Raw genomic sequence first — 27,004 nt, 5'->3', positions numbered from 1 at the left:
GGAGGCATGAGTCATATCTGCTCATGCTCACAGGCCTCTCCGGCGACTGACAATGCCCTGCTGGAAGCCTGATGCTATCCTGTCCCCTCATTCGAAGTGGCTCTGAGGCAGTGCCCCTGTGCTTGGTTCACCCAGTACCTAGATGGAATTGCCGCTGGCCCCAAATAGACAAGAGGACAGACACAGCCATGGTGCAGCTGCCCAAAGAAAGATGGTGGGCAGGGAGGCCTGAGTTGCGCTGCGTGCTTGCGGCATCAGGAGCGTGGTGGGCCCTTGGGTCCTTCCCAACACTAAGCTCTCAAGATTCAATGGCAATAGCTGACTCCCAGGCCAGCTACTCCCTCCCTCTGCTGAGCTTAGCATGAACTCTCTGTAGATGCACTGCTGTTTCCATGACAACCAGGGCAGACACCTTCACCCTCAGAGTCTCACACCACAGCACAGAACAGTGGCGGAGGAAGCTGCTGACCCTTGAGTGCGGCAGGTGTCCCCTCACAGGGCCACACAGCCTGGCTGGCCAGATGAACACTGTTCACTGCCCATCTGCTCAGGTGGTGGGAGAAGGGTTTCTGGGAGTGAGGGTACCCTGTTCTCACTCTGTCTCTTCTAGGATGTGGCTTGCTGTGCCCTGAGAGACAGGGCAGTGGGCAGGGAGAGGGGAGGACCTCTGGTGACCTGTTCCTGGCTGGAGCACCATGGGTAGGGTGGGCCTCCTGGTGGGAGGGGAGGCATCCTCGTTACTGAAGGGGCACTGGAGGAAGGGCTCCAGAACGTGGCTCGCCCTTCTCACCCTGTGGCCTTGTCAGCCTAGACTTCCTCTTGTGTGGGGGCTGCCATGATGCCCTCCAGTCCTGTTCATCTGAGAAGTGGCTGTGAGGTGCTCCTGAGCTCATGAGGCTGGAAACATTTCCATTCTAGATGTGGAAAGTGGGTCTCAGAGGGGTTACCTGGCCCCTCCGCCTGGCCCACTACCCTTTCCCCAAGGAGAGTACCAGACAGCCCGAACCATCTCTCAGGCCTGGTCATCCTCCTGCTGCTACTGGCCTCAGGAAATGGGGCGGTGTCTGGGGACAAAGCTGGATGACCAGGGTCACTTCCAGTCCAATCTGGTTAGCTCTTCCCTCTTCCTCCCGCAAACCTCAATGCTACCTTGACAGATTGGAGAATTAGATTTACGAGGGCTAATGACTCAGTGAGCTCCTGCCTGCCCCTGGAGCCAGTCTGCAGGGACAGCACAGGGCACATGGTGCTGACAACCAGGCTCAGGACCTGGGAGGGGTTGGGGGGGCTGGTGCCTGCTTAACTGCTGGGTCCTGCCTCCCAGGGGCAGAAGGCCTGCCTGTGCTCTGAGCCTTCTCTCGCAGGGCAGCCACCACTCCCACAGCTGCCAGGGCTGGGGCAGCTGTATCCACTCCTAAAGCCTGGCCTTCAGTGCCCCCTCCACGGTTCTGTGAGCACCTGAGATGCTGAGGGAGACAGGCTCAGCTCTGCTTGCACAGAGGGCTCTGTTCCAGTGTGAACACCTCAGCTCCTGGCACTCATTCCCTGCTACTCCACGGCTCTCAACTCCACACTGCCTCATTCTTGTGTCTCCTGGCCCAGCCACAGGCTTCCCAAGTGCAGGCCCTGGGTACCCGTGCTCTGGAGTCGGTCCCCTTGGTCTTGGGACCCCCATCTGGCTCAACATCTGCCCCTCTTCTGCCCAACTCCCTTTCTCCCAGGCTCACTTCAGATTGAGGACCCCCAAAAAAGGCCTGAGAGGAGCAGCAATTGATCCCTTAGCAAGGCAGGGTGCAATTCTGCCTTGGAGGATTTGAGCAGAGCTTGGGGCTTGGGAGGGCAGGACCACCCTGGCCTCTGGGTGTCAGCAAGGCCAGCTCTATGGCTCTGGTGGGACTGCCTTCGGCTCTGCTGCCGGGCCCACTTGGGCTGCCTTGGTTCTCCTTGAACTCTACCTTACCCTGAGGCTCGGGTTCTGGCAGCCATGAGACAACAGTTATTCTGGGTGACAGTGAAGTGAGTCACAAGAGAAATGGTGTCAACAGGCCTTCCAAGGAGGCTGGAGCCCAGTGTCGCCCAGTATCTCCTACCCAGGCACTGCCCAGGTCTCATGAAGACACTGCTCTTCTTAAGATGACACACCAGATATGGAGCTGAGCTTCAGGCCCAGCCTCCCCTGGCAGCCTCCATGTCTTCCTAGCACCTTTCCTCTGGACCGCTGGTCACTCCCAGATAATTCCTGAACTCCTACAGCGTGCAGAGTACTCTCCTGCCCCGAGGGATGAGAAGAGCACTGTGAAATCGACTTTGGAGTACTGAATCCCCAAAGAGGGATACTACCTCTCCAGCAGGCAGGGGATGCTAACACTTGGGGCAAGTGGAGCTGACTTCTGCCAGGGAGAAGGGCCCCAGGCCATGACACCGCCTACAAGGCAGGAAGCTGGAGTCCTGGTACAGAGCATGTAGAGGGCCCAGTTTCGGGCTGTGGCTCTGAGTTCTGCCCCATGAGGGTACCTCCTGGACATTCTCCTTCCCATTTCACCAGTCATGCCTCCTCAGGATCTGTCTACCTGCTTCTACTCTGGGGTTGCTTCCTGTGTAAACCCTCCAGTGCCTTCCAAGACAGGCTGCGTGATCCAGGCCCCTCCCCGGCTCACCTCCTGACTCCCACTCCTATTCCCCTTGCCTTGAGTCCTTTGCTGTGCTATCCTGCACTGGCTGCTCTTCTGGGTTTGTGTGGCTGGTCAGCTACTAGACTCCTTCACCTGAAGTAACCCCTAGTCACAACCCCAACCCTTTTAATTTGCTGCACAGCTTTTAGCACCATTGGCCCCTGTTCTCATTGCCCATAGTCTGCCTATGAGCACAGTGCTGTCTGCTTGGGGACTGCTCTCCCCAGCTCTGCCCAGCGTGGGGCGGATGGCAGGCAGGGCCAGATGGCGCGTGCTGCAGGTGTTTGGCGTGGCAGCTGTGTATGAGGGCAGGGGTTGGGATTGCTTGGCTGCTCCCCAGCCCTGTGTGCCCCTGGCCCCACTCTTCTGCACAGGTGTACCTGCTCCTGGCCCACAGATGGGCTGGGTCAGGGTGGGTAGCACAGGCCTCACAGCCAGCCCCACTGCTTCTGGGGATGCCTAGGGTGTGGCAGGGGTGGGTGACAGGCACTCATAAGAGGCTCTGAAGGGCCTGGGGCTGGGCCTCCCTCCCCCACAGCAGACCCTGCCCTGGGCTGGCCCTCCAGTGACAGCTGGTCTGTATCCTTCCTCACTGCGGCTTTGTCGGTCAATGGGTCAATCTGGCAGAACAGACTGAAAAGGCATTTGAGAAGTAGGTGCTCTTCTGGCTTTAAAACGATCAGGAACTATCTGATACTACATTCTGGGTAATGAAACTGTGGGTTTTATTTTTGCACGCTGTGGCCAAACCCCTGGGCTTCTGTGTACAGAGGTCCCAGGACACAACGCCACTGTCGTGTTCCCTTGGTGGGTTCCTGTGCTTCTTGCTGGAACACTGTGCTGGGGGCCCTGCCCCTGCCCCAGCTCCTGCTCCCCACACCCCAGCTGCTGCCACCTGCAGACAGAGGCCCCCAGGTGCTCTGCACCAACCTCCACCTCCAGGACTCACCTGGCTGAAGTTGAGACTATCGAGTGGCACAGGAATACTGACAACCTGGGGTGGCAACAACTCCTGCCCTCAGACACTCTCAGGCCCTGGGTTTTCATAAGGCCCACAACTTTTCTCCGGGGATGAGAAAGGCCATTGCCCCTGCCCACCCCCACAGGGCTGCTCAGGAGGGCATGGGCAGCTTGGGAGGGGCCCATTTTAGAGAGTACTCAGGCCTGTAGGTCCCAGGCCAGTGACAGATGGGGCTTCTCTGAGGTGGTGGCCAGGGCAGGGGTGTGTTCTGGCCGAGTCCAGAAGTCAGAGCCGCTGCTTGCCGGTGGCCCCCTCCTCCCTGCAACTATGCCCAGTGACAATTGTAATGCTCATAGTAACAGCACCAGCCAAGCTTGCCACTTCAAACAGCAAGGGCTGTTTAAACAAGATAACAGGCTGCCGCTAAAGCCCTAGCTCAGACTCTAATGGCCTGAAAAGCCGTGGCTCTGAACCTGCCAGAAACAGCGGAGCGAGCTGCTCCCCACCTCCTGCAGTTCAGCCTTGCCACCTTGCCTGGGCAGTCCTGTCTGCCCTCCCTCATTTCCCTACGTGTGCAGCTTGAGGGGGTGAGTGACCTGCAGTAATGGCAAGGTGAGTGGCTGCTGTTCCCCAGCACAGGGCTGCTTCCCAGCCTAGCCCATTCTCTTGGGCAGCGGCGGGACCTCCAGGCCCCCCACTTTGCCACAGGGACAACTTTTACTGAAACCTGAGTTTCCTCATCTGTGTGGTGGGGATCCCCTTCGGCCTGGGAGGCTTAGAGTTTGTGCATGCCGTGCAGCAGCACACCCTGGGCCAGGCTCTGACAACTGCTCACATCTCTGGCCCTTCCCTTTCCACGATTCTGTTGTCAGCCAGCACACACGTGCTATCCCACAGCCTGAGGTTCAGAGTACTTCCAGAACTGCCCTAACTCCTCAATAGCCAGGGGAAGGACGGGAGCCTTGGAGCTGTGCTGCTGGGCCAACCTCCACCTGGGCAGTCTAGATGGCCACAGCCAGGCCAGTGCCCCACCCATAGTGCCAGGGCCCAGTGTGAGTTGGAGATGGTGCTGTACCCAGAGCACTTTCTCATGCCTCAGCTGGGCTTCAGCCAGTGGGCAGGGCTCTCCCAGAAGTCTGTGTGCAGCTTCCAGGATGTTGGCACCCCTGTCCAGCCCTGCAAGTGGGTAGGTGCTGTTCCCCAGCACAGGCCCAAGGCGCCACCTGCCTCATCCTCATGTCACTCTGTTTTGCCTTTTTGTTCTCACCAGATCTAAACCATCAGTGACTTGCAGGGTCTTAGGTCCAAATGGGACCCTCCCTATTCCCACAGGTGTTGGTCAAAGTTGCTGAGGAGGCAGAGCCTCAGGGTAAGTGTGATATATGGCAGGTATCACATGACCAGAGCTGGTGATGTAACAATGCTCAAAGACTCCCAGTCCTGGGAAAGAAAATTCCAAGATGTTGGCAGCACTTGGCTCTGAAAGGGCCTGGAGCTCCTGTGTCCTGATCCCTGGTTTCACACCGACCCAGAAAGGGAGGCTATGGGCACCCTCAGCACCTGGGTCCCACCTGCTCTCACCTTGACCCCATATACCCTCCTGCCCAACTGGGAGGACTGGCTTCTTCCAAAGGCCCCATCCATTTCTGTTTCAGCTGATAACTGTTTCCTATTTGTTTTTGTGTTAAATCTTGCTGCTCTTAAGTAAACTGGCCCCCTCCCTTCCCACCAGCCAGTGTCAGTTGCTGAAGGGAAATTAACAAATAGCAAGACACAGGTGTGTTGCAGACTGGAAGCTGTCAACACAGACACAGTCCTGGCCAGGGGCTTGCATGCCATCACCATGGGAAGAAGCCACAGTGTGAGAAACCCCTCCTAGTTTCAGCTCCAGAGGATGCCCAGGAACCCAAACCTGATACCCTTGCCTGGTTCGCCTTTGCTTTGTTCGGCTAGGTGGATGCACTCTGCACTCCTGGCTGCTGGCACTGTAGCCTCAGACCCATACCTGTAGGCGCCAGGGCTTGTGAGCCCTTCTGCAGCAGGCTCAGGCTGTTTCCTGGGAGGGACATGAGAAACTGGGAGGAGGGGGAGAGATCCCAGTGGGGAACCTCTGCCTGTGGCCAAAAAGATGGTTTTCAAAAATATTCATCCTTTAAAAAAACATATTTGGGTTGTTACTGCTCGAGCTGGGTGGCCCTGTGGGGCAGGGACTTGCCCATAGTCACTCCTCCCGCTGGGCCAAGCTGCCCTGGAGGCTCTGGGGCCCCTTGGTCAGTATGCTGCTGTGCTTCTCCTGTGGTTGCCACAGTCCAGGAAAAGGTGTGTGAGGCTGTGGCCCTGGCCCTGGCCCACCTGAGCTGGGGACCTTAGGACACAAGGCCCAGGGCCCCCAGCTGACTCTGGTTTCATTATTAATGAAATTAGAGAAAGTACATGAGCTGAGGACAGGTTTACCATGAGGTGTGATGAAGCAGGGATTAGGGCGAGCTGCAGCCAGGCTCCTGGGCTGGCCTGAGCTTGTCCACTGTCCAGACAGAGGCCATGTGTAGGGAGAAGGGGCACCTTTCACTCTGACCTGGCCAACACTGGGTGTCCCCCGAGATGCCCAGGGCCATGCCCCCTAGCTGGCATTCCAGTCCCTCCAGAAACTAGACTGAGCCTGTGGGGCCTCAGGTGAAGAGGGCTATGCATCTGGTCGGCACAGAGCCTCGCTGCCAGACCCTGTCCTCAGCCCAGAGCCTCGCTGCCACTCCCCGTCCTCAGCCCAGAGCCTCGCTGCCATGCCCCGTCCTCAGCCCAGAGCCTCGCTGCTGTGCCCCGTCCTCAGCCCAGAGCCTCGCTGCCACTCCCCGACCTCAGCCCAGAGCCTCGCTGCCGTGCCCCATCCTCAGCCCAGAGCCTCGCTGCTGCTCCCCATCCTCAGCCCAGAGCCTCACTGCCAGCCCCCGTCCTCAGCCCAGAGCCTCGCTGCCAGCCCCCGTCCTCAGCCCAGAGCCTCGCTGCTGTGCCCCATCCTCAGCCCAGAGCCTCGCTGCTGCTCCCTGTCCTCAGCCCAGAGCCTCGCTGCCAGACCCCGTCCTCACTGTGCTCTTGTGTTATTCAGGGCCGATCACGGGACTCCCCTGAGTGGCAGATCCCCCCATCTATACTGGTTACTGGGGACCCCCAAGTCAGCAAGGTCCCCAGCACTCCCAGCCTCCACCTCGGAATCTGTTCTAGATAATAGAAAATTGTTTTTCAGTTCTTGGATTATACAAATCCTTTAAAACAATAATAATCTATGTCTTAAAACCCAGAGCTGTTCTCATGTGTGTGTATCGAGCAGAGCTAATGCGCTCAGGAAATTAATTACCCGTTGGCCTGGGCAGGCCTAGCGGATGCAGGTTGAGGGGATGTGGGGTGGGAAGCAGCTCTGCCCTGAAGGTCTTAGAACAGAGAGGGCATCGTTGTGAGCCTCCAGCCTGATCACGAGGCAGAGCAGGGAGGGACACGGACCTGGGGATAAATCCTGGCTCCGTCATCACAGGGTGCTCAGGCAGCGCGACACCCACCCGGGGCCACACTGGGGATTCGACACTGCACCTGGGACCTTGCCCTGCCCACTTGGACCTTATGCCGCTTGGTCCTCCATCACCCCTGCCGCAGGGCACTATGCTCCCCATGACCCCCCTACAGCCCCCTCAGTCCTGCCTTTGTTGGCTGTCCCCACTGCTCCCCACAGCCTTGACTGAATCCCGCAAGGTCCAGATCAGATCACCATCCTCACGTTCATCCCAATCTACCCAGGCCCTGCTCCCAATGTACAGGCCCCCTTCTCTCCTGCAAAGTTGGTCTTTGGAGACAAGGAGGCCCCCTGGCTTCTCTGGACCTGGACAACTATTTCCTAGGGCAGGCTCAGGGCCAATCACAGTGAGCATGCAGTCAGCATTAGTGGGTATCGGGGAAGCCAGCCTGAGGCCGGCCCTGACTACGCAGGTCCTCCAGGGGCTGCTTGATGCCATCCCCAGCTAACCTCGGGGGAGGAAGGGATAGGACTGCTTCTGTCAGTAGACTGAGTTTGTCAGGCTCAGGGCCCACACATGCTAGGTGTACAAGGACTGATTCCTGCATGGATGTCACAGGGCTTGTTCTCTCTCAGGTGGAGAACATCGGATGACCCCCAGCTTGAGCAGGTGGTCTCATGTTAGCCAATCCAAGGTTGCTCTCTGTGGAGTAGGGTTCTCTTAAATCTACCAAGGAAGAGCGGGAGGGAGGGCAGGACAAGTGAGTTGCCGCTCTGGCAAATTCCCTTTCTCCAGTGGGGTAAACACGAACAGACACAACCCATGAGGCCACAGGGTCAGAGCTGTGAGTCACTGGGGAAGCAAAGAGGGGAACTGAGAGGCAAGGACACTGTCTGGCTCTTCGGTAAGATGGCAGCAGCAGATCAATCTGGCCATACACCAGTGACTGAGACTGGCTGGAGACTCCCTGCCGGGCTTGGGAGTCACTGGCTGTGGTGTCCTGGTAAAGATCTAACAACTGGCATGCAGGCAGGGCTGGGGAGGAAAAAAACTGTTTTGTAGCATTTGCCAATTCCTTGGGCTATTACTACTCCCACCTGGCTGATTTGAAACCACAAATGTGATGTCAAACACCTCACAAACATCCTAAAAACTGAAAAATTAGCTCTCATGAGCCAGTATGGGCCAGCTCCAGCCCCTCACTGCCCTGGCATGCACAGAGGGAGGCTCTGCCACCATTAGCCCTGGGTCTCGGCACTCTCCTCTGCAGGGGGCAGCCCTTCCCTGCACGGTGCTGAGAGCTCACTTGCTCTCCTCCCTCCAGGCTTATCAGCACTAGGGCAAGAGACTGACCCCTACCTGCCCATAAAGGAGGCCCCAGCAGAGCCCAGGCTGGCTGACCGCCTGTTGTGGCAGAATCACTTTCCTGAGAGATCTGAGGAACATCAGGGACATCCCCATGTAGGTTCTACCAAGGCACCTGTCAATGTCATCATGGTGGAAGAGATGGAGTGATGGGGCTGGTGTCCTGGCTGCTGCCCTGCTGTGTTCGGTGACAGCTTGTGCCCCGGGAACGGCCTCTAGTGAGATAGCAGGAGGTAACCATCTTGGAGGGATGCTGATGCACTGAACCACAGAGCCACCAGGTTTACAAGGATGAGTTGGGGGCCAAAGGAAAAGGCCATGTTAGCAGAGCACGTGTGGGGGCAGCCCAAGCAGATGAGGCTAGAGCCCAGGGCCCTGCCTCCTCCTGCCTTGCAGCTGACCTCTGACCAAGGACCTCCCCAGGGCAAGGAGCCACTGCACAAGGCTGCCTAAGAAATGGCCCCATCCTTGGAAGCTCCCAGTGTGACAGGACCTGCTGTTGACAGGGGCCTCGTGGCTGCATCCTCCCTGGGAGCAGAGGAAGGAAGGAGCTAACCCGAGGACTGAAGTGCTAGCAAGGGCCTCAAACAGGTGCCAGGACCTGCTGCCTTCTCCACCCCTCCCTGCTCATCCCTCTCCCATCTTGGGCCTAAGCCAACACCCCATGCGGTCACGCATAAAGCCCAGCACCCTAGTTGAACAGATACCCATCGTTCACTCAGCACTGGCCACAGGCTCAGAGCGGCTCAAAGCCTACTGAGGTGGCCACAGCCCCCGTTAAGGCTAAGAAGAGTGCCGGGCAATGACGCAAGGCAACTTGGATGGGGAGAGTCAGTGCTGAGGGGATGGCAGGAGCTGTTCACAAGTGTTGGTGGGGCCTCTAGGCCATCGGTGGTCCAGCTATGGGTGTGTGCCTAGCCCTCTTGAGGCTGGTCCCATCATTCCAGTGCTGGGGAAGGATAACAGGCCATAGAGAGGAAACCAGGACAAGCTTAGAGGGGGATGCAGGCTGGGGAGATGGTGTGGCCAGCTGAACCCTGCTCCCAATTCCATGCCTGCCATGGGGAGGTGCCATCAGGGCACTGCTGTGGGCTTGGTCTTCTCTGTCTCCCACCTCTGTGGAGCCTCTCAAGGTGCACTGCCACAGGGGCTGTCCGGTCCTTGGGAGCCCAGTGTGCCAGCCCGGCCCTGCCTCTGGCTCTGGTCAGGAGGTCTCTGCTATTCCAGGGTCATGATAACTTGAGGATGCTGCAGACAAATTGCATGTGGCCAGCACATTGCAAGATCAGAAGGAGCTGCTTGGGAGACCTGTGTGTGTCGGGAAAAGGGCAGCAGGCCTTCTGGCTTGGAGCTATGCCCTTGACCAGGTCAGGGACAAGAGGCAGAGTGAGGCTATGTCCTGCTAGGGCTCCCTATGGTCCTGCCACTGACTGGGCCAGGAGACAAGGGGAGGAGGGGAGTACCAACCTTTACAGCCACTCACCTCTCCCGAGCCCAGGTGTCACTGCCCAGCCCCCAGGGTGGAACCCAGTCTACCCCCAAGGCCCTTCCTGGAGCACCCCAGCACCCACAGGATGTGGGACCAGTAGGGGGAAGAGGAGGCTGCTGGAATTCCCAGGGGCCAGTGCTAGGATCCTCCCTAACAGTCAGAGTTTCAGCCCTGGGGTATGTGATGGAACCTCTCTGAGCCTCTGTTTCCCCATCTGCAAAGCTGGCTGGTTAAGAACACTAAAGGATATGTAAGGTCCCTTCTAACTCTAAGCCCTGGTATGGTGGGGAGAGGGTATCTGGCTATTGCCCATTTGTAATTCCCTCTTTGGACAAATATAACCAGCTCTGTCAACAATAGGTGCAAGCCTGTCTTATGGCAAATACCTTGTCTCATCCACAACATACCATTTTACGGCACTAATGTTAAAACTCCATTTTTTAAGGCACTAAAACAAGCTCCTTTTTTGGGCTAAATGATAATTCATAGTGCTAGGGTGGCAGAAATATGCTGTGTTCACAGGACAGCCTTGGCAGCCCCTCCTCAGGGCACTGCACACACTCCTGTTATGGACCAGCACCCACCGGGTCTCCCTGGGAAGGGCTGAGTGTCCCAGCTGCTTTGCACCCAGAAGCCAGGGCCCTGGAGCTCCAGCTCTTCCCAAGCTTACCGTCTCCTGTCTGCTTTACAAAGTCTGCAAGGCACCCACTGTGTGCCAGGCCCTCTGCTCATAGCACAGGCCATGGGGGTGGGTGTGGACCTACCCTCATGGTGTGCTGGGGCTGCTGACCTGTCCTGGAGTAGGGAGGGGTTCTGCAGGAAGTCAATGGCCACAGGACAAGGGACCATTATCCAGGGCTGGGCAGAGGCCACCTGCCTGGAGGCTAGCTGCTGAAGCACTTGCAGAACTTGCCCCACAAAAGGCATGTTCTTACATCCCTCGTCCCCTGGGTACCCTCACTGATAACATGTTGACCAACTGTCTCTCAGATAAGTGGCAGAGATACCAGGTCTCCCACAGTGCTCCTTGCTGTGACCCAGCCTGCCTGTGGGGCCCGAGTGACTACCATGAGTCCTAGATGAAAGCACAATGGGGACAGTGCTGGGAACAGCTGCCTGTCAGCTCTAGAAAGACAGGGCAGGTATCCCTGGCAGCATGAAGTTTGTAGAACTGAAGCTGTGGTTGTGCTGGTGTGACTGCCTCCTCCTTGTCCCCCAGTTCCCTGCGCTGCTGGGAGAGTTGGGCTTACCCACGTATCTGGCCCCACCCTCGTATCTGGCCCCCACCTGAGCCTTGCGCCCGCACAGCAGGCCCATCACGGGCACACAGCAGATCCGCCGCAGGGCTGGGAATGCTGACAGCTCCATCGGGAAATAGGCAGTCAGCTTCCTGTGGGTTTCCACATGAGGATATTTGACACTTTACAACCAGACTTTTAATCCGTGCCTTCTGAAGGATCCCACACCATTAGGCAGCTGGCAGAGTCCATTAGCTGATCTGCAAGGGCAGAGGTTGGGCAGCAAGTGCCCACCTACCCCCTCAACCCAGGGACTTCCAATGGGGCTGAGTGAAGACCCGGGCTCTGCTGGTCACAGCCACCTGTCTGTCCCTCCGTGTGGCTGGTAGGTGCCAGCTTCTCCACTTTGCCTTTCCCTAGGACAGCAGAGTGACCATCTTTGTTGACTGACCCTTGTGTGAATGTACTAAAGAGGAGGAGCAGAACCCCTGCCATGGCCCTGGCCAAGTGAGGGGACCATGGGGGGTCCTGTGACACATGGCCTCTCAGGAGCTGTCTTTGTGGACTTGGGGGTAGGAGCCTGTCAGTGCCAGCTGTGTGCTTGAGCCTCAGTGCCTCGATCTGTGACAAAAATAACAGGTGCTGCTATCCCACAAGATCATTCAGGGGACAGGTGCACCAGAAAAACCCCCTTGCGTTGCTGGGCTGTGTTCAGGCCTCCTGTGTTGCCTGAGGAAGCCCCAGCTGGGTGGTGGGCTTGGGGGCACTGGGGTACCGGCCACGCCTGCAAGTCTCGGCCCTGGTCAGGGCAAGGGTCCGCCAATTCCTCTGGATGAGGGTGGGAACCATGGCCATTGAGGGGGTGTGGCTCCCTGTATGGCTCACTGCCATGCTTTACAGGCACCCCGAAATCTGCCTTCCCTGCTCTGAGGTGCTGCCCTGCACTCACTGCAGCCCTCACACCCAGGAGCCCAGAGATGCTGACGTTCTCCTTGGCAACGTGCTGACGCAGAAGCCAGCGGGTGGGCCGGGGGGCTGTGGCTCCTTTGCCAGGCGTGGGGGCGGGGAGGCACTGCCAGCATCAGGAAGATGAGGCCTTCAAAGCTAAGCATGGAAGGAGAGCTATGAGGAGCTGTGTCCAGAGCCCTGGCACTGGGCCCCAAGGTTCATTCGGCTTTTGTGAAAATGAGCATGGCCTGTTCTTGGCTGCCTTGCCTTTGACAGGGCCCAGGGAGGACAATTCAGCACATTCCAAGAGGAGACGGCAGAGAGTGGCAGTCCTGAGCTAGCCGCTGTGCCAGCTCTGCCCTGGCCCTGGCCTGGCTGGAGGAGAGCTGTCCTCACTGTTGGCACCACCCTGGGGGCCAGCCCACCTCTAGGGCCAGCCCAGCCAGCGGGAGGAATCACGGGAGGGGATTGTCTTTCCTCAGCAGCCTGTTTTTTCTCCATTTCCAGATATTACTGGTAGAGCATGAAAGGTCAGAATCATTTGGAATCCAGTGAATTTCCAGCCTCACTTGGGTTTCTCATCAAGAATTTCCTTTTCTGGTGTACAACCACTTCCCCAGGCCTGCAGAAACCAGGGTGATGGTGGTGGGTGTGCCAGCCTGGCTGCTAGCCCCTCTCTTCAGAAAACACCATGAATAACTGGAACCTCAGAGAGATCCCTGAGGCCAGGCCAGTGGCTGCTGTCCCTGCCCATGGCTGCCCACCATGGCTTTCCCCAGGGACAGGCCCAGGAGAGGGAAGGCCAGAGACGTGAGGCCCCACAGGGGCCACCTGGCACTTCCAGGGCCTGCCCTGAGGAGCTTGCTCACACATCACTTGATGGAGGTGGGTGCAGCTGCCAGGCTAGGTCAGAAAAGGCCTCCCAGGAGGCGTCACTTGGGATGAGACCTAAAGGATAAGGGCAGGGGGATGAGAGGCAGGGATCAGGATGGTTATAAGCTTAAGGCTGGACAGAGCAGTATTGCTGGAGCAAAACAAGCTGACCATGGCTGGAGCGGGAGGAGAGGAGAGAGAGGCAGCAAGGTGGTAGGCACGGGCCAGGTAGAGCTGAGAGGGCTGTGGGCAGGCAAAGGCCTAGCCTTGGGCCCATCTGTGAGGGCCATCTCCTCACAGACAAGTTCAGAACAGAAAGGTGACAGCCGAAGCCCTCCATGAAACATGGAATCAACTCAAGGCCCAGGTATCCTGCCTCCTGGGTCCAGCACACCTGTGGGCACGGCCTGTCAAAGGATGCATCTGGGAACCAGGCCTGGCGCCTGGGGAATTTGCCACGCCTGCCACTGAGCTGATGGATGAGGGAGCCACCAGATCCAAATCAGGAAGGCCTCACAGCAATGAGATCTCAGCAGCCTCAGCACACAGCGGAAGCGGGCACAAGTTTAGAGGGCCAGTGGTGCAAGCCCATGTGACCGGCAGCTGCAGGGTGGCCAGCAGACCCACCATGGCACCATCCCAGGGGTCCAGCCTGAGCACCTCACTTTGCCTTGCAGCTTGTCAGCCCCAAGCCCTCTGACTACAGCCATGCCTCATCAAGGGAGCCTGACCTCACTCATCTGCTGGGATGTCCTCTTTGTCCAGAATCACACATGGGGCAGAACTGAGGGCAGCCACAGGGTAAGGGGCCAGAACCCCAGAGATCATACAGATATACACACTGGGAGCAGGGTGGATAGAGCCGCCTGTGCACACACCTGCCTGCAGCCCACTCATCATTTGTTCCCCGCAGACGTACCATCAACACCTAGGCACAGTTCCAGGGAGACCCCTGATGTGAGAAGGGGAGGTAGGCAAGGCTGCCTCCCTAGCTGCCTGATGAAAGCCAAAGAGCCTCTGCTAGAATACTTAGGCTCCTAGCACTGTGGCCACAGCATGGAGCTGTCCAGGTTCCCTGGCTGGGGCACAGGTCCAAAGCCAGAACCATTGTTGCTCTAGGCTGAACCCAAAGACCTCTGAAGCTTGCCTTAGGACTGGGTGCAGGAAGGAGTGACCTCAGAGGCCAGTGCTCCCAAGTGGGGAGGCTAGGCCCTCTTCTCCCAGTATCACCCTCCCGCAGCCAGCTCCAGGGCACCCACAACTTCATGACTCCCCCATTCCCAGGGTCAAAGGCCTCTCTCTCTCTTAAGGGCAGACTTGAAATTTGGGCTCAGGGTGTCCTGCTGAGCAAGACAGCCCCTCCATTGTCTGCCACGGCCTCCATTGCTGACACTCCTGGATGTGGCCCCTCCTCATGTGCTGGACTCCCCTGTCTTGGCTGGGCCTGTGCACACTGCCCTCTGCTCTGCCCAGCTCCCCACCCTCTCTAGCAACTCCACTCTCAAGCCCCCACCACCTGGCACTAGGCCCAGGTCTCCCTTGGGCTGCACCCATGCCACTATGAAAGAATCCCAATACCTGCTTTTACGTCGTCCCCTCTCCACCAGGACCTGGGATTCTACCTTCTAAACAGCTCTTAACCCCATCTCTGCCAGACTGTCAGGCTCAAGATGGGGTTGTAGGGGTGGCTGTTGTTCCTGGACCTACATGCTAAAAGGAGACTGGTGCTGGCAGGAGCTTCACGGATTTGCCAAACTATCAGATGGACTGACCCCGGATGCCTGGCGGAGCCTCATACTCTCTTACCCTGCAGCCTGCACATCTGAGTACTTCAGGCACGGGACCTGACACCTGCACTCCACACACTGTTCCCTCTTCGCCCACCTTGCTGGAGTCGCCTCAGTTATCGTGCAGCAGGGCTGGGCCTGTGCCTGGTTCCCTTTCTGGCTGCAGACTCTGCCAGACCCTGCGAATCCTCTTGCTTTCGGGAACCCATGACAGCAGGAACAAGCAGAGGAAAACCCCAGGCCCTACTTACTGTCTGGTTATCCTCGTAGAGTTTCAGGTCATAGCCGCTGAGCTCCACACAGAAGATAATGGCCGTGACGCCCTCGAAGCAGTGGATCCACTTTTTGCGCTCTGATCTCTGCCCACCTACGTCCACCATCTTGAAGGTGAGCTCCTTGAAGGTGAACTTGTTCTCCACGATGCCCGTGGTCATGTCCCGGGAGCGCAGGATGTCCTCGACAGTGGGGATGTAGTCAGCTGCGGCAATGCGCTCCAGGTCGTTCAGGTAGTAGGCCGCGTTGTCCTCCAGGTGGTACTCGCTGGAGCGGCTGAAGCAGGCCTGTGCGCCTGGGTCTGCCCAGAGCCTCCGCATGACTCCCAGCAGCTCGGGTGTGATCTCGCCCTTGCTCTCGGCGGGGCCCGTGAGTGCGAAGAGCTGCACAGCGTCGTAGGCGCGGTCGGGGTTGTGGAAGTCGATCCTGAGGGCGGCCAGGGCCCGGATAATGCGGGTCAGCGAGTCGATGGCGTTGTAGATGATGAGGGGCTTATACTCCTTGCAGGCCTCCAGGTTGAAGCCGCCACTGTGGATGATCTTCATCTGTTTGACAATGGTGCTCTTGCCTGAGTTGCTAGTGCCCAGCAGGAGCAGCTTGATCTCGCGGCGCTGCCGCTGGCTCTCCGAGCGCAGGTGGCGGTCAATTCTCCGGGACCGCCGGGCTGCTTCTTTTTCCTCTGAGCTTTGCCGACATCCCATGGTCTGGCAGCAGCGGGCCCAGACAAGGAGCACAGACGGGGTGCCTCTCCCTCTTGCCACAGGGGACGCTGAGACCAGGCAGAGAGCCCAGCTGCCCTGGAGGCGCTCAGTGCCAGCAGGGGGGTGAGGCAGAGCCACAGTGCAGCCCCTGCCCGAGCGCCTCTTCTCCAGCTGGCATGGCGCTCCGTGCAGTGGGCGGTGGCCGCCCCTCCCCACTAGTGACACTCCACCTCCCTAGTCGGCAAAGTGGCCTGATTTGCCGTAGTCATTCCCTGTCCTCGGCCGACGGTGGGAAGCCGTCCGCTTGTGTCTGCCTCGGCTGCTGCCGTCTGGTTGCTGGTTGCTGTGGCGATGCTGCTGAGTGGCTGGAGGGTTAGAGGGCTGGTTGCTGGTGTGCTCCCTGCAGCCCCCCGCCTCTGGCTCCCACTGTGCATCCAGCCCTTCACCTGCCAAACACAGAGAAAAGCGTGAGCCTCCTCCCCGCGGCCCCACCTTAGGCTGGACAGGGAAAGGGAGCTCTTCTGAAAACAGAGTAACAGAGACTGGCCTCAGAAAATGAGCTAGGAACAATCCATCCAACCCCCTCTCCTCCATGGGGCGCTGCAGGGTGTGTCCACACCACGGTATACACATATGCCTGCTGCTGCCTAGCCCGTCTACCTGAAGCCAGGTGCATGAGGTAGAGGAGGGTGTGTGTGAGGCCTCTGCCCACCCAGCCCCCATGCTGGACTCACTTCTGCCACATCCAGTTAGGATTCAATAAGGTCACCCTGCTGTGATGCCCATGGGGCCCTCCTCCCAGAGAGCACTGATGGAGGTCAGCCTTGCCCTGCTTCACACGGGTGTCCAGGCCTTGACCCAGCCCTAGGATAACTGAGTGTCTCCCTGACTCTCACCACCCCCGCAGGAGCTGGGTCATTGGTGATCACAGGGAGGACAAGCACCAGAAGGGAGGCCTGGCCTCTGCCTTCCCTAGAGAATACTCTGCTGGGCCAGCCCAGGAGCCAGCAGATGGGCAGGGACCAGAGCAAGGTGGAGGCAGCAGGCTGCGGGAGCACCGTGAAGTGCCCAAGCAGAGTGGGCAGGGGTGGCTTCATTCCTGCAGAAGGAGGTAGAGGGGGGCTTGGGCTGGGGCCAGGGAGCTGGGGCCTGCATGTGACACTGTGGTGAAATCCACCTGGGAGAGCAGGAGATGTCACAGTAGCTCCTAAGGGTAGTTGTAATTACTGAGGCCAGGGCAAGGCAGGGTACCCTAGAGGCCCCAAAGTCCCAGGCAGAATCTTTTACCAACCCCGAGATTCAGGGCCTCTGTATCCTCATCCACCTTTCTTGCCAGCAGGGAGGGGCACACCCTAGGATGCCCCTGTGACTTTGCCAGGTGCTTAGACCAGGCATCCCCACACAAGAGGCAGCCCAAAGCTCAGGCTTCTGCCCCTGGCTGTGAGCCCAGGGTGATGCCTAGCCCCACCCAGCTCACAGGCACCCCTCTTGCTCCTTCCCCTGACCTCTGTCCTTGTCGAAAGACCCACACAGCCTCCCATCCTGCCATAGACAGAATTCACCCCTCTAATGCTACCCATCAACTCCATGACAGGCCCTCAGGTGGCCTGAGGCAGACAGACCCCAACAGCCAAGGCCCCACCCCCAGCTCCTGGGTGTGACCAGCATCTGAAACTCAACCTGTCAAACCCTCAGCAAATGGCACATGATCCTCCCAGCTGCCATTCATGCCCCTCACTGTCCCTTGCCCCTCATAAACCTTGACCACTAGTCCTGGCAATCCTGCTCTGAAGCAGGCCCCTGGTGGGCTGTCTTCTCCCTGGGCAGAGGTTCTCGTCTCTCCTGGCAGTGGCGGTGGCCTCTCACACCTGCTCCCTATCCCTACCAGCCTCTGACAGCCAGAGGCTCTAATGCTGCCTCTCTCCCTTGGTCAAACCCTGATGTTGCCCCACCACTCTCACGGTGGTCTCATCCTTCATGCCTTGCTTGCCTCTCCCAGGTTGTGTGGCCTCTGGCAACTCACTCCCAACTCAGAGCCTGTCCCTCACTAGCCACAGGTATCTGTGACGAGTAAAGCATCTAGCACAAGCCTGGTGCTCAGAGAGTGACAGCCAGTAGCAGTCACTGCCCCTCTGTGCTTGTCACTGTGAGCATCACCTTGCCCCAGTCCTCCTCCATAGCAGCCCTCAGCTAATGTGTGACCTACATGATCTTGTGTGCTGCCGTCGCCTCCACCCCAAGCCAGAGTGTGGGCAAGGAGGGTCCGTCGTGGCCTCACTCCCCACTGGGAACAAAGCAGTGCCTGGTGCACAGTGGGCGTTCAGTAAGCACTGTTTGGTGGACGAAGGAGGGACGGAAGGAATCACTGGAAAGGCTAAGGAACTTTCCTGCTTCACCGGACAGCCACCGATGAGAGGTGCACCAGGGAATGTCCTAGAAAAGTCTCTGCCCAGAGGGCAGTGATTAAACAGTCACTCAGCCCAATCTCAACAAGGCTGAAAATTACATCTGAGAATGGAAGCCTTGAAATGACCCTCCTACTCCAGCACACAGTGGGCAGAACACCTGCTTTAAGATGACACATAATAATATGTAATATGCACACAAACCATCAGTGCATGGAGGATGGGGACTCTGTGGCTGCTCCCTTGTCCCTGCTGACAACCTGACAGTCCCTCAGGTGTGGAAAGGTGTCCAAAGCCCTCAGCCCACTTCCTGGGCACCTAGGGTCATCCCTGCCAGTGCCGTCATTCCAGCAGGAAGCCAACATGCTCCTTTCAGAAGGCAGGAGGTGTCCTCTGTTGTTAAGACTGTTCTTCTCAATTCAGTGTTTGAAAATCTAAGGTATGGCCAGGCACCCCCCTGGCCTTCTGTCCCAGTGGTGGGCAGAGAAGCTGCTCTGTCCAAAGATGTGTGATTTGTGCTTTGGGATATATGCGCTCCACGGCTCCAAGGCTGGAAAATCAGGAAAAGCAGGTTGGGGACACTAGGCTGGCAGCCTGGGCCCTGAACTGCTGTTGTCTGGAAGCCTGGAGCCAAGGGCAGCCCGTGCAGTTTTTGATCAGTGTGCACCAGCAACGACAGGGCAATGTGGGATGAAAAGGGGACACTGAGGCTGGGTAGCAACCACGTGCATCAGGGCCAAGTCTGTCGTCTGCATGGGGCAGTGACAAACAGTCACAACCAAGGGCAGGTCCCCTGCTTGAGGACCCTCATCTTTCAGATCACCCGAACCAAACAAGCAGAAGGCCCCGCCCAGAATTCTCCCTGCAGCTCTGTGGGGCTCTGTCGTGTTTGGGGGTGTGAGTCCCCCCTGCAGGGGCACCATGCACGGGACAGGGCTCTGCACAGATGCAAGGAGGCCTTGGGATGGGAGCCTGGCTGTGGTCCAAATGGGATCTTACGACAGTCCCACTAATTCTGAGGCTTGACTTCTTGGCTCTTACACAAGGCTCTAGCCAGGCCTCTCTGAGTCTAACCTGGGCTTTACCAGACATGCTAGGACTCCCTAAGTCCCAGGATGGAACCTGATGATGGCTAGCCCAGAGACAAAGGCCAAGAGTTGGATAACCACATTGTTCCCTGGCCCAGAAACTACTCATGGGTCACTAGAGCCCAACACCCAAGATCCCCCACCACAGTGCCCCTGGGCATGGCTAGAAATACCAGTGGGATGGGCCAGGGAAAGAGTGTGCCAGGCAAAGGAGTAACATGCTCTAAGGCCCCGTGGTGTGTTGGGGTGTGTGTCAGGGATGGGCAAGACAAAATATGGGTGACAGGGGGACTGAAGGAAGGTCAGAGTGGCTGGACCAAGGGAGAGGAGAGAGGTACCAGGCAAGACCTTGGAAGGGGCAGGGCTCACCAGAAGTCCAACTGAGTCCTTGGTCTTCCCTGAAGAGGGAAGCCACTGAAAGGTTTTAAGCCATGTGTGCATCTGCATGTTTGTGGCAGTATGTGGTGCCTGTGTGCAGGTCCATTACGGTGTGTGTGCGTGAATGCATAGTTTCGTGTGTGTCTGTGAGTGTGCAGGTGCATGGATGCATCTGTGTCTGATTGCTTGTATACCAGTGTGTGCATGTATCTGTTCATATGCACGCGCAGCTCCATGTACGTGTCTGTGAGTAGGCCCATGTATACATCTGTGGGTGTGTACAGGTCCATGCCCCTGTCTGCATGTGGCTGTGCGTGTGTGCAGCTGCATGTGTGCTGGTGCCTGTGAGCATCTGCATGTGGTTGCATGTGGCATCCTGGGAGCAGAGATGCCCTGGAGAGGAGGAACCAGCTGTGGTGTGGAGCTAGGCTGAAGTGACTGGGGCAGAAGGGAGATGGGTCAGGGGCTCTCCAGCATCCCACACTTACTTGCTGAACTATGGCTTTGAGCCTGGCACTTGGGCTGGAGCTGCTGACTGAGGCAGATGAAGATCCATTCCCTATTTTTGTTCAGGTAGGAGGGCAGGAGTCAGACTACAGACTGCAGATAAACAGCGAGTGACAGAAGGTGCCCAGTGCTACAGTGGAAATGGAGCTCCAGGTGGGCAGGGTTGGGGGTGGCACATGCGGGCTCCAAGTCTGCAAAGGTGGGTGGGGCTGGCCTCTTGATAGGTGAGAGACAAGTATGAACAGGTGATGAAGGAGGGAGGCAAGCAGGCATCAGGAATGAGGGAACTGCTGGTGCAAAGGCCCTGAAGTGGGAACATGTTTGACTAGTCTGAAGGGACAGGAAGGAGGCCGTGTGGCTGGTGCCAAGAGGGTAGGAGGTCACTGTAAGGGCGAGTCAGGAGCCAGCCTGGGTTTGGGTGAGGAGTGCCATGATCTACCCTATGTGACCAGCATCCCTCTGGCTGCTGGGCTGAAGCCAGACCAGAGGAGGCTCCTGGATGCAAACATCCAGGTGATAAAAGGGGAGTGATGTGGGTGAGGGCTGGGGGACATGGATGCAGTGATGAACTCTGCAAGATGTGTGAGCTGCACAGTGCACAGTGCCTGGTGATGGAGTGGCGGCTGAGTGGAGCAGGGAGACGATCAGGGAACTCCAGGGTCCAGCCAGCAGGCTGAAGCACGGGCTGCTCTTGGAGAGGGGACACTGGGGGAAAGTGGCAGGTACTGGGAAAGGGGGGCTGTCAGCTGTCCCTGTGGTGCTGGACCCTGCTGTGCCTATGGCTAGGGCTCAGTACAGATGAGTGGACTGTATCAGTGAACACCAGCTAGTATCCAGCCCCCAGCCCCCGCCCCAGCAGATATGTAGTGTTTGTGGCATGAAGAGTGTGTCAAATTCACCGGGAGGTCGCTTAGGACTTAGTATGACACAGGGCCAGGCACTAGATCCGACATGCAGGTACCCAGAGGCCAAGAAGCCCCAGTAGGCTGTGCTCAGGCCAGAGTCTGCGGCTGCCTGCCCCTTCCCCAGCAGCCTCAGGAAACTAGCTTCTCTTGGCCGTAGGCTCTGAAAAGGAGTTCCATCCTGGTCCCTGACTCACCTACCCAAAGGTTGCTAAGGTACAATCCCAAACCCTGAGCCCACTCAGGAACCCTCTGCTGAGAGGGTTTCAGGACAGACTCTTCGGCCCAAGCATGGACTTCCCTTCAAGACTCTCCTTTCCTGCCCACCGCCCAGCAGGCCCGGCCTGCCATCATGACCCTTCTTCCAGACGTGGCCCTCTCAAGTCTGTTTCTGTAACAGATGTGGAGTGATAGCCCTGAGCCAAGGTGGGGACATGGTCATGGTGGGAAAGTGCTGCCTTTCTTAGGATCTTTGCATCTTGTATGCCCTCCACTCTAGGAGTCACCTCCCTCCCCAGGCACAATCCCTGGAGGCTCAGTCCGCTGCTGGGCACAGAGCTCAGGCAACACAGCACCCACACCTGCACCCAGGCAATGGGAGCCAGCCTGCTCTGCCCTAACCTCCAGGCTCTCCCAAAGCCTCACTTGGGGCCCCCCTTGCCTCCCCCCCCCCCCCCCCCCCCCCGCTGAGGCAGAAGAAGACAGCCCACAGCGCCAAGGTCATCAAAGGTGTCACTGCCCAAGCCGGCTAAGCCAGGGGTGGGAAGACTTATCAGCTTATAGACGGGCTCCCTCATCACTGTGCCCCACTTCCTCAGAGACAGCAGCCCAGCCCCTCACTCTCCAGGTCTCTAACTACCTCCCTCCCTCCCTCCTCACCCCCCAGGAAAGCCTGCCCCATGCGGAGCCTGGGCCATCGGAAAGGGTGAGCCAAGACGAAGTGACGGTTCAACACACAGACCCTGCACCCAGAGAGGTAGTTTAGGCTTGCTGAGGAGATGGAACTGTACCCAGACTGTGACTGGGGGAGAGGCCTGGCAGTCTTGCTTGAGGCTCAATAGAGGCCACTCAGATGGCCACCTCTGCTGGTAACAGGAACTAGGACCCCAAGAGGTGGCAGGCAGCCCAAGCCCCACAGGGCCAGCAAGTCAGAGCAAGGGCACAGACAGCTCCAGTGCCCGATGGACTCCCAGTCCTCCCCAGATACCACACACCCTGACCTTCAGGACTCCCCAGCCTCAGTGTGGGTACCAGTGGTGCTCACTATCCCAGGCTTGGGGTGGCAGCAGGAGTCATGGAACCCACTTTAGACCAACAAGCCCTTTCCACCCCACTAGAGCTGACTCTGGGGCTGCCTGCGCCTACCTGCCACTTGCCCTGTCCTGGAGTCCCCTGTGGAGGCTGAGCTGCCCAGCATGCCCCAAGCAGGGCTATGACTCAGCACTGCCTCACACCCACCCCACCCCAGTTTGCTGAGAAACCTTCTGTCCTGGCAGCAGCGGCCCCTGTACCTGCCAGCTCCACCTTGGCACCCAGTGGCTGGTCTGTGGTGACCTGGGGGTGGGAGGGAGGAGGCCAGCGCAGTGACAGATCTCCATGTTCACTGATGCCTGTGACCACAGGCCCTTCCTCACACAAGGATGTGGGGTAGAGTGGGGAAGGCTCCAACCCCAAGCCAGCCCACAGCTCAGAGCATGCAAGAACCAGCAGGAGGAGATGGACTGGGGTACCCTGAACCCACATCTTAGGCATGCAGATGGTTCATACAATTCAGATCACTCGAATGCTGTGTGAGCATAAGAACCTGCGGGCCAGGCTTGAAACCGCCTTTGCAAAACTATGACTGAGATAGTGAAAGAGATCTAACTTAACTGACTCCATCTTGAGTCTAGCCTCCAAGCTATCCTTGTTCATTCCTGGGTGTAGGCTGAACTAACTTTGGGAGAAACTTCATTTATAGTTTAAACAAAGACGGTAATAGGCCTTTCCCAAAGCAGACCTCCTTCTTGCCTGGGTACTAGATTGCCTTTGTAAGACTAGTATTAGCCATAAGATTAGAAATTATGGTTTAGGAGTCATGCAGCTGAAGGTTACAAGATTCTGACACTCCCTAAACTGCTCCTAAGATTAGTGCTTGAGGTATTTTGCAGACCCTGCACTTGATGGATCAGCTGGCCCCACCCAGATCAATAAACTGGCTCATCTGATCTGAACCTCCACCCAGGAACTGACTGGGCACAAGAAAACAGGTCTGACTCCCTATAATTTCTTCCCTGACCAATCAGCACTTCTGGCTCACTGGCTTCCCTCCACCCACCAAGTTATCCTTAAAAACTCTGCTCCCTGAATGCTCTAGGAGACTGATTTGAGTAATAATAAAACTCTGGTCTCCCGCACAGCCGGCTCTTCATGAATTACTCTTTCTCTATTGCAATTCCTGTCTTGATGAATCGGCACTCTCTAGGCAGTGGGCAAGGTGAACCCCTTGGGTGGTTATGAGCTCGACTGTGGTATTTCTATCTTCAGAGTCTCACTCTGTCACCCAACTGCAGTGCACCATCACGGTTCACTGCAGCCTCAACCCCCTAGGCTCAAGTGATCCTCCCACCTCAGCCTTTCAAGTAGACGGGACTACAGGCGCATGCCACCGTGCCCAGCTAATTTTTTATTTTTTGTAGAAACGGTCTCATTATGTTGTTCAGGCTGGTCTCAAGCAATCCTCCTGTCTCAGCCTCCCAAAGTGTTGGAGTTACAGGTGTGAGGCACCATGCTCATCCTATCATCTCTTAAAGAGTGGGTGCTGCCCCCAACTCTGAAGCCTGCGTCCCCACAATAGCTCCAACCATTGTGCTATTTTAGAAACCGAAGGCCTGGAAAAGCCTGTGCCTGTGGCCACTGCAGATTACCAGGTTTCCTCCTGGCTGAATGAGGAAGCACTTTCCATTGCTCTTTTACGCCTGGCTTATCTGAGTTGCGCCTGGCTTATCTGAGTTGCGTTTGCTTTCAGCTGACAAGCTGCACACTCCCTGTCCTGCCCCAGCCACACATTCCCTCATGAGTTTCCCAAGCTGGCCTGGACCTGTGGGGGCCTCCTTGGTGGTAGCTCTCTGTGGTCGCTGAGGAGCCAGGTGCCTCTATGGTGCCCAGTTCTTCTGTCCAACTGCCTTCCCTCTGGTCAATCTGGCCCTCACTCAATGGGAAGTGGGCTCCACAGACACTGCAGCCCCATGACTGTGTTCCCCTCTCTCCAGTGGTCTGGTCATGGTCCAGTGTCCCCACAGGCTCTTCAGAGAGCCATTTCCACACATCTTCATGGGCAGTCAGGGGCAACTGCGGGCTGGGCCCCGGGGAGGGTCTGTCTCAGGCAAGCTGGGCATGGTGGGGCTGGGGAGGTGATGCTGGGTCCCAGCCGTGGCTCTGCTGTGCTTTGCTCATCTATAGTGCACCTCCTTGGGCCACTGAGGCCACTGGGAGGAGAGGAAGGCACCCAGGGAACCTAGGCCCAAAGGCCGTGGTTGGAGATGCACAGGAGACAGCTGCACCTCCATGCCACCCATCTGCTGCCACTGCTGGGCTGAGTGCTTTACTCACACACGTCATCTCACATTAAAAGCAGGGCTAGGAGGTGGCCTTGGCTTTACGGCTGTAGAAACCAAAGTGAAAAGATGGAGGTGATTTCCTCAGGGTGGCTGGCTGGGAGTCCGCAGGCCTTAGCTCCTACCAAGCCCTCCAACCCCGGAGCACCACAGAACTGCAGTCTGCCTAACCTGGCCACATCTGGGTATCACTTGCTGTTTTTACTCAATATTTTTCTTTAAATTGACTACCTTTTTTACTTTAAAAAATGTACTTCAAAACAACTTCTTAGTCCTACTTTCAGTGGAAAGCCAGTTTCACTCACCAGACAGAAGTAATCTAAATACAAAACAATGTAGAGGAACCACTTCTGCCCAGAGCCAGTGGGGGGACCCTGCCGAGGGACCAGGCAAGGATGCTGGCTGTTGCTGAAACAGTGGGGATTAGCACCTGCTGGAGGGTGCGAGAGCCACGTTGGCACCAAACTGGGATTTTCTCCTTGAAGGAGAAGGACTGAGAGAAATAAAAAAGGATTACCTTCCTCTGGGAAGAGTTAGTGCCACCTACAGCTATGGCTTTAGGCCACCTTCTAGGGTTTGGTGGTGTCGCAGCCCCCTGCTCTGTCCCCACTGCCTCCTGGGGACACAGGTGGGGTGCATGGGGAACCAGGGCCAGAGGCCCTCTCTGCTGGGACAACCAGGGCGGAGGCGCTGGTGCTGGTGGTGAATGGATGGGGGCTGTTTGGGCTGTTGCGTAAACATGAAACCACTCGTCCTCAGGCCAGAGCCCATTTCTCATCTCAGCAAAGTAAGTCACCCTCTCCCTGGCTCAGTTCCACTTGCCTGCTCAGCAGAGCATCCTCCACTGCTTTTTCTGTTGCTTCTAAATCAGCCAGCACATGTGCCCAGGCCTGAGGTCCTCCACTCTCAGATCTGTATGGGTAACCGATCAGTCACTCAACCCACCCCGATCAATACTTTGCTCTCCCGGAATTGACCTCTGCTGTGTGTGGCCCGGCTCGGGGACAGGGGGACATGGTGAGGAACAAGCTGAGTCTATGTGCCAAGGAGCTCATGTTCTAGCTGGGGAGATGGTGAGCATGTAAGGCAACCAGGCCATTTCGGATAAAGCTCAGCACCATAGAGAAGTAGGCACAGAGAAAAATGTAGAATGGCAGCAGTGAGGAATTGCTGAGGACACCAAGGGGCAGGTGATTCCCAGAGCTCACCCCTCAGATGCAGCAGATGGACTTAGCCTGGGGAGAAACTACTTGGAAATCATGTCCATCTCTCTGAGGTAAGGGTTCCAGCCTGAGAGCTGCTCCCAGAAAATTCAAGGGCTCCAGATGAGGCTCCCCACCTAGGGGCAGGTGGCCCCAGGGGACCCAGAACAGGATGGGGGTTGGTACGACCTCCTGGAGCAGCACTTCTACATTACACCCTCCAGTATGCAATGGCACCTGGACATGCGATATCACCTGGACATGCAATGGTAGGGTGACCACAAAACCGCAGACAGCGTGTCCTGTGGCAAGTGAGCCAGGGTTGGTGTCTGCGCCCACACTCATCTGGGAGACCAGGGACCTGCCTTCCCTGCCTTCCCAGCATGACACTGTCTGTGGCATCCCTACTGAATGGCTTCCTGTCCAGCTCCCCACTGGGCCTTGGGGTGGTGAAGGACAGGGCTGCGGTTCTCAAGGCTGCATTGCAGCATTGTTCATGGCAGGGCCACAAAGGGCAGGTGCTCAGGCGGGGATGAAGGCAAAAATAAGCATGGATATACTTATACCCAGTGCACCAGCGCTTCCCCATGCTGCTTCATCCTGGCCAGCATGGCTGTCTGCAGTAAGACTTGATAGTTTACGGCTTTTGATACAACACCTACAGATGCTCCTTGAGGGGGTTATGTCCTGATAAACTCATCATAAGTTGAAAATGCATTGACTTCCACCAAACTGTTGAACCTCATAGCTTAGCCTAGCCTATCTTAAATGTGCTCAGAATACTTACATTAGCCTGCAGTTAGACAAAAGAATCTAACCCATATCTTACAGAATTTACTGAATACTGTACTGACAGGGAAAAACAGAATGAATGGTTGTATGAGTACTCAAAGTAAGGCTTCTACTCCATGTTTATTGCTTTTGCACCATAAGTCAAAAAACTGTATAGGTCACACCATCCTAAGTTGGGGACTGCTCGTATTTTTGGACTAAAAAGCCACATCTTCCGGAGAAGATAAAAACCCCAACTTGCCTTAATGCCAGTGACACTGGACATGGGGCAGGGACAAGCTGCCCTCCCAGGGGCTGTCCTCTGGGGAAAGATGGCCTGCATAG

At 57.2% G+C, this 27,004-nt stretch overlaps 2 protein-coding genes across 2 annotated transcripts in view; one reads left to right on the top strand and one right to left on the bottom strand.

Moving 5' to 3' along the window:
- RSPH14 (radial spoke head 14 homolog) overlaps positions 1-27,004 on the top strand; it is an 80,076-nt gene that overhangs the window by 29,381 nt on the left and 23,691 nt on the right. The gene's annotated exons all lie outside the window — the stretch shown is intronic.
- GNAZ (G protein subunit alpha z) overlaps positions 1-27,004 on the bottom strand; it is a 53,730-nt gene that overhangs the window by 14,040 nt on the left and 12,686 nt on the right. Inside the window, exon 2 of the mRNA XM_064371911.1 lies at positions 15,088-16,256. Within this exon, the coding sequence (XP_064227981.1) occupies positions 15,088-15,810 (723 nt within the window). The 5' untranslated portion in view covers positions 15,811-16,256. The remainder of the gene's footprint in view (positions 1-15,087; positions 16,257-27,004) is intronic.

Source organism: Aotus nancymaae, unplaced genomic scaffold, assembly GCF_030222135.1.
Source record: "Aotus nancymaae isolate 86718 unplaced genomic scaffold, 86718_ANA_hifiasm-v0.15.2.pri h1tg000210l, whole genome shotgun sequence".
NCBI lineage: Eukaryota > Metazoa > Chordata > Mammalia > Primates > Aotidae > Aotus > Aotus nancymaae.
This window is presented reverse-complemented; position numbering and strand designations above follow the sequence as displayed.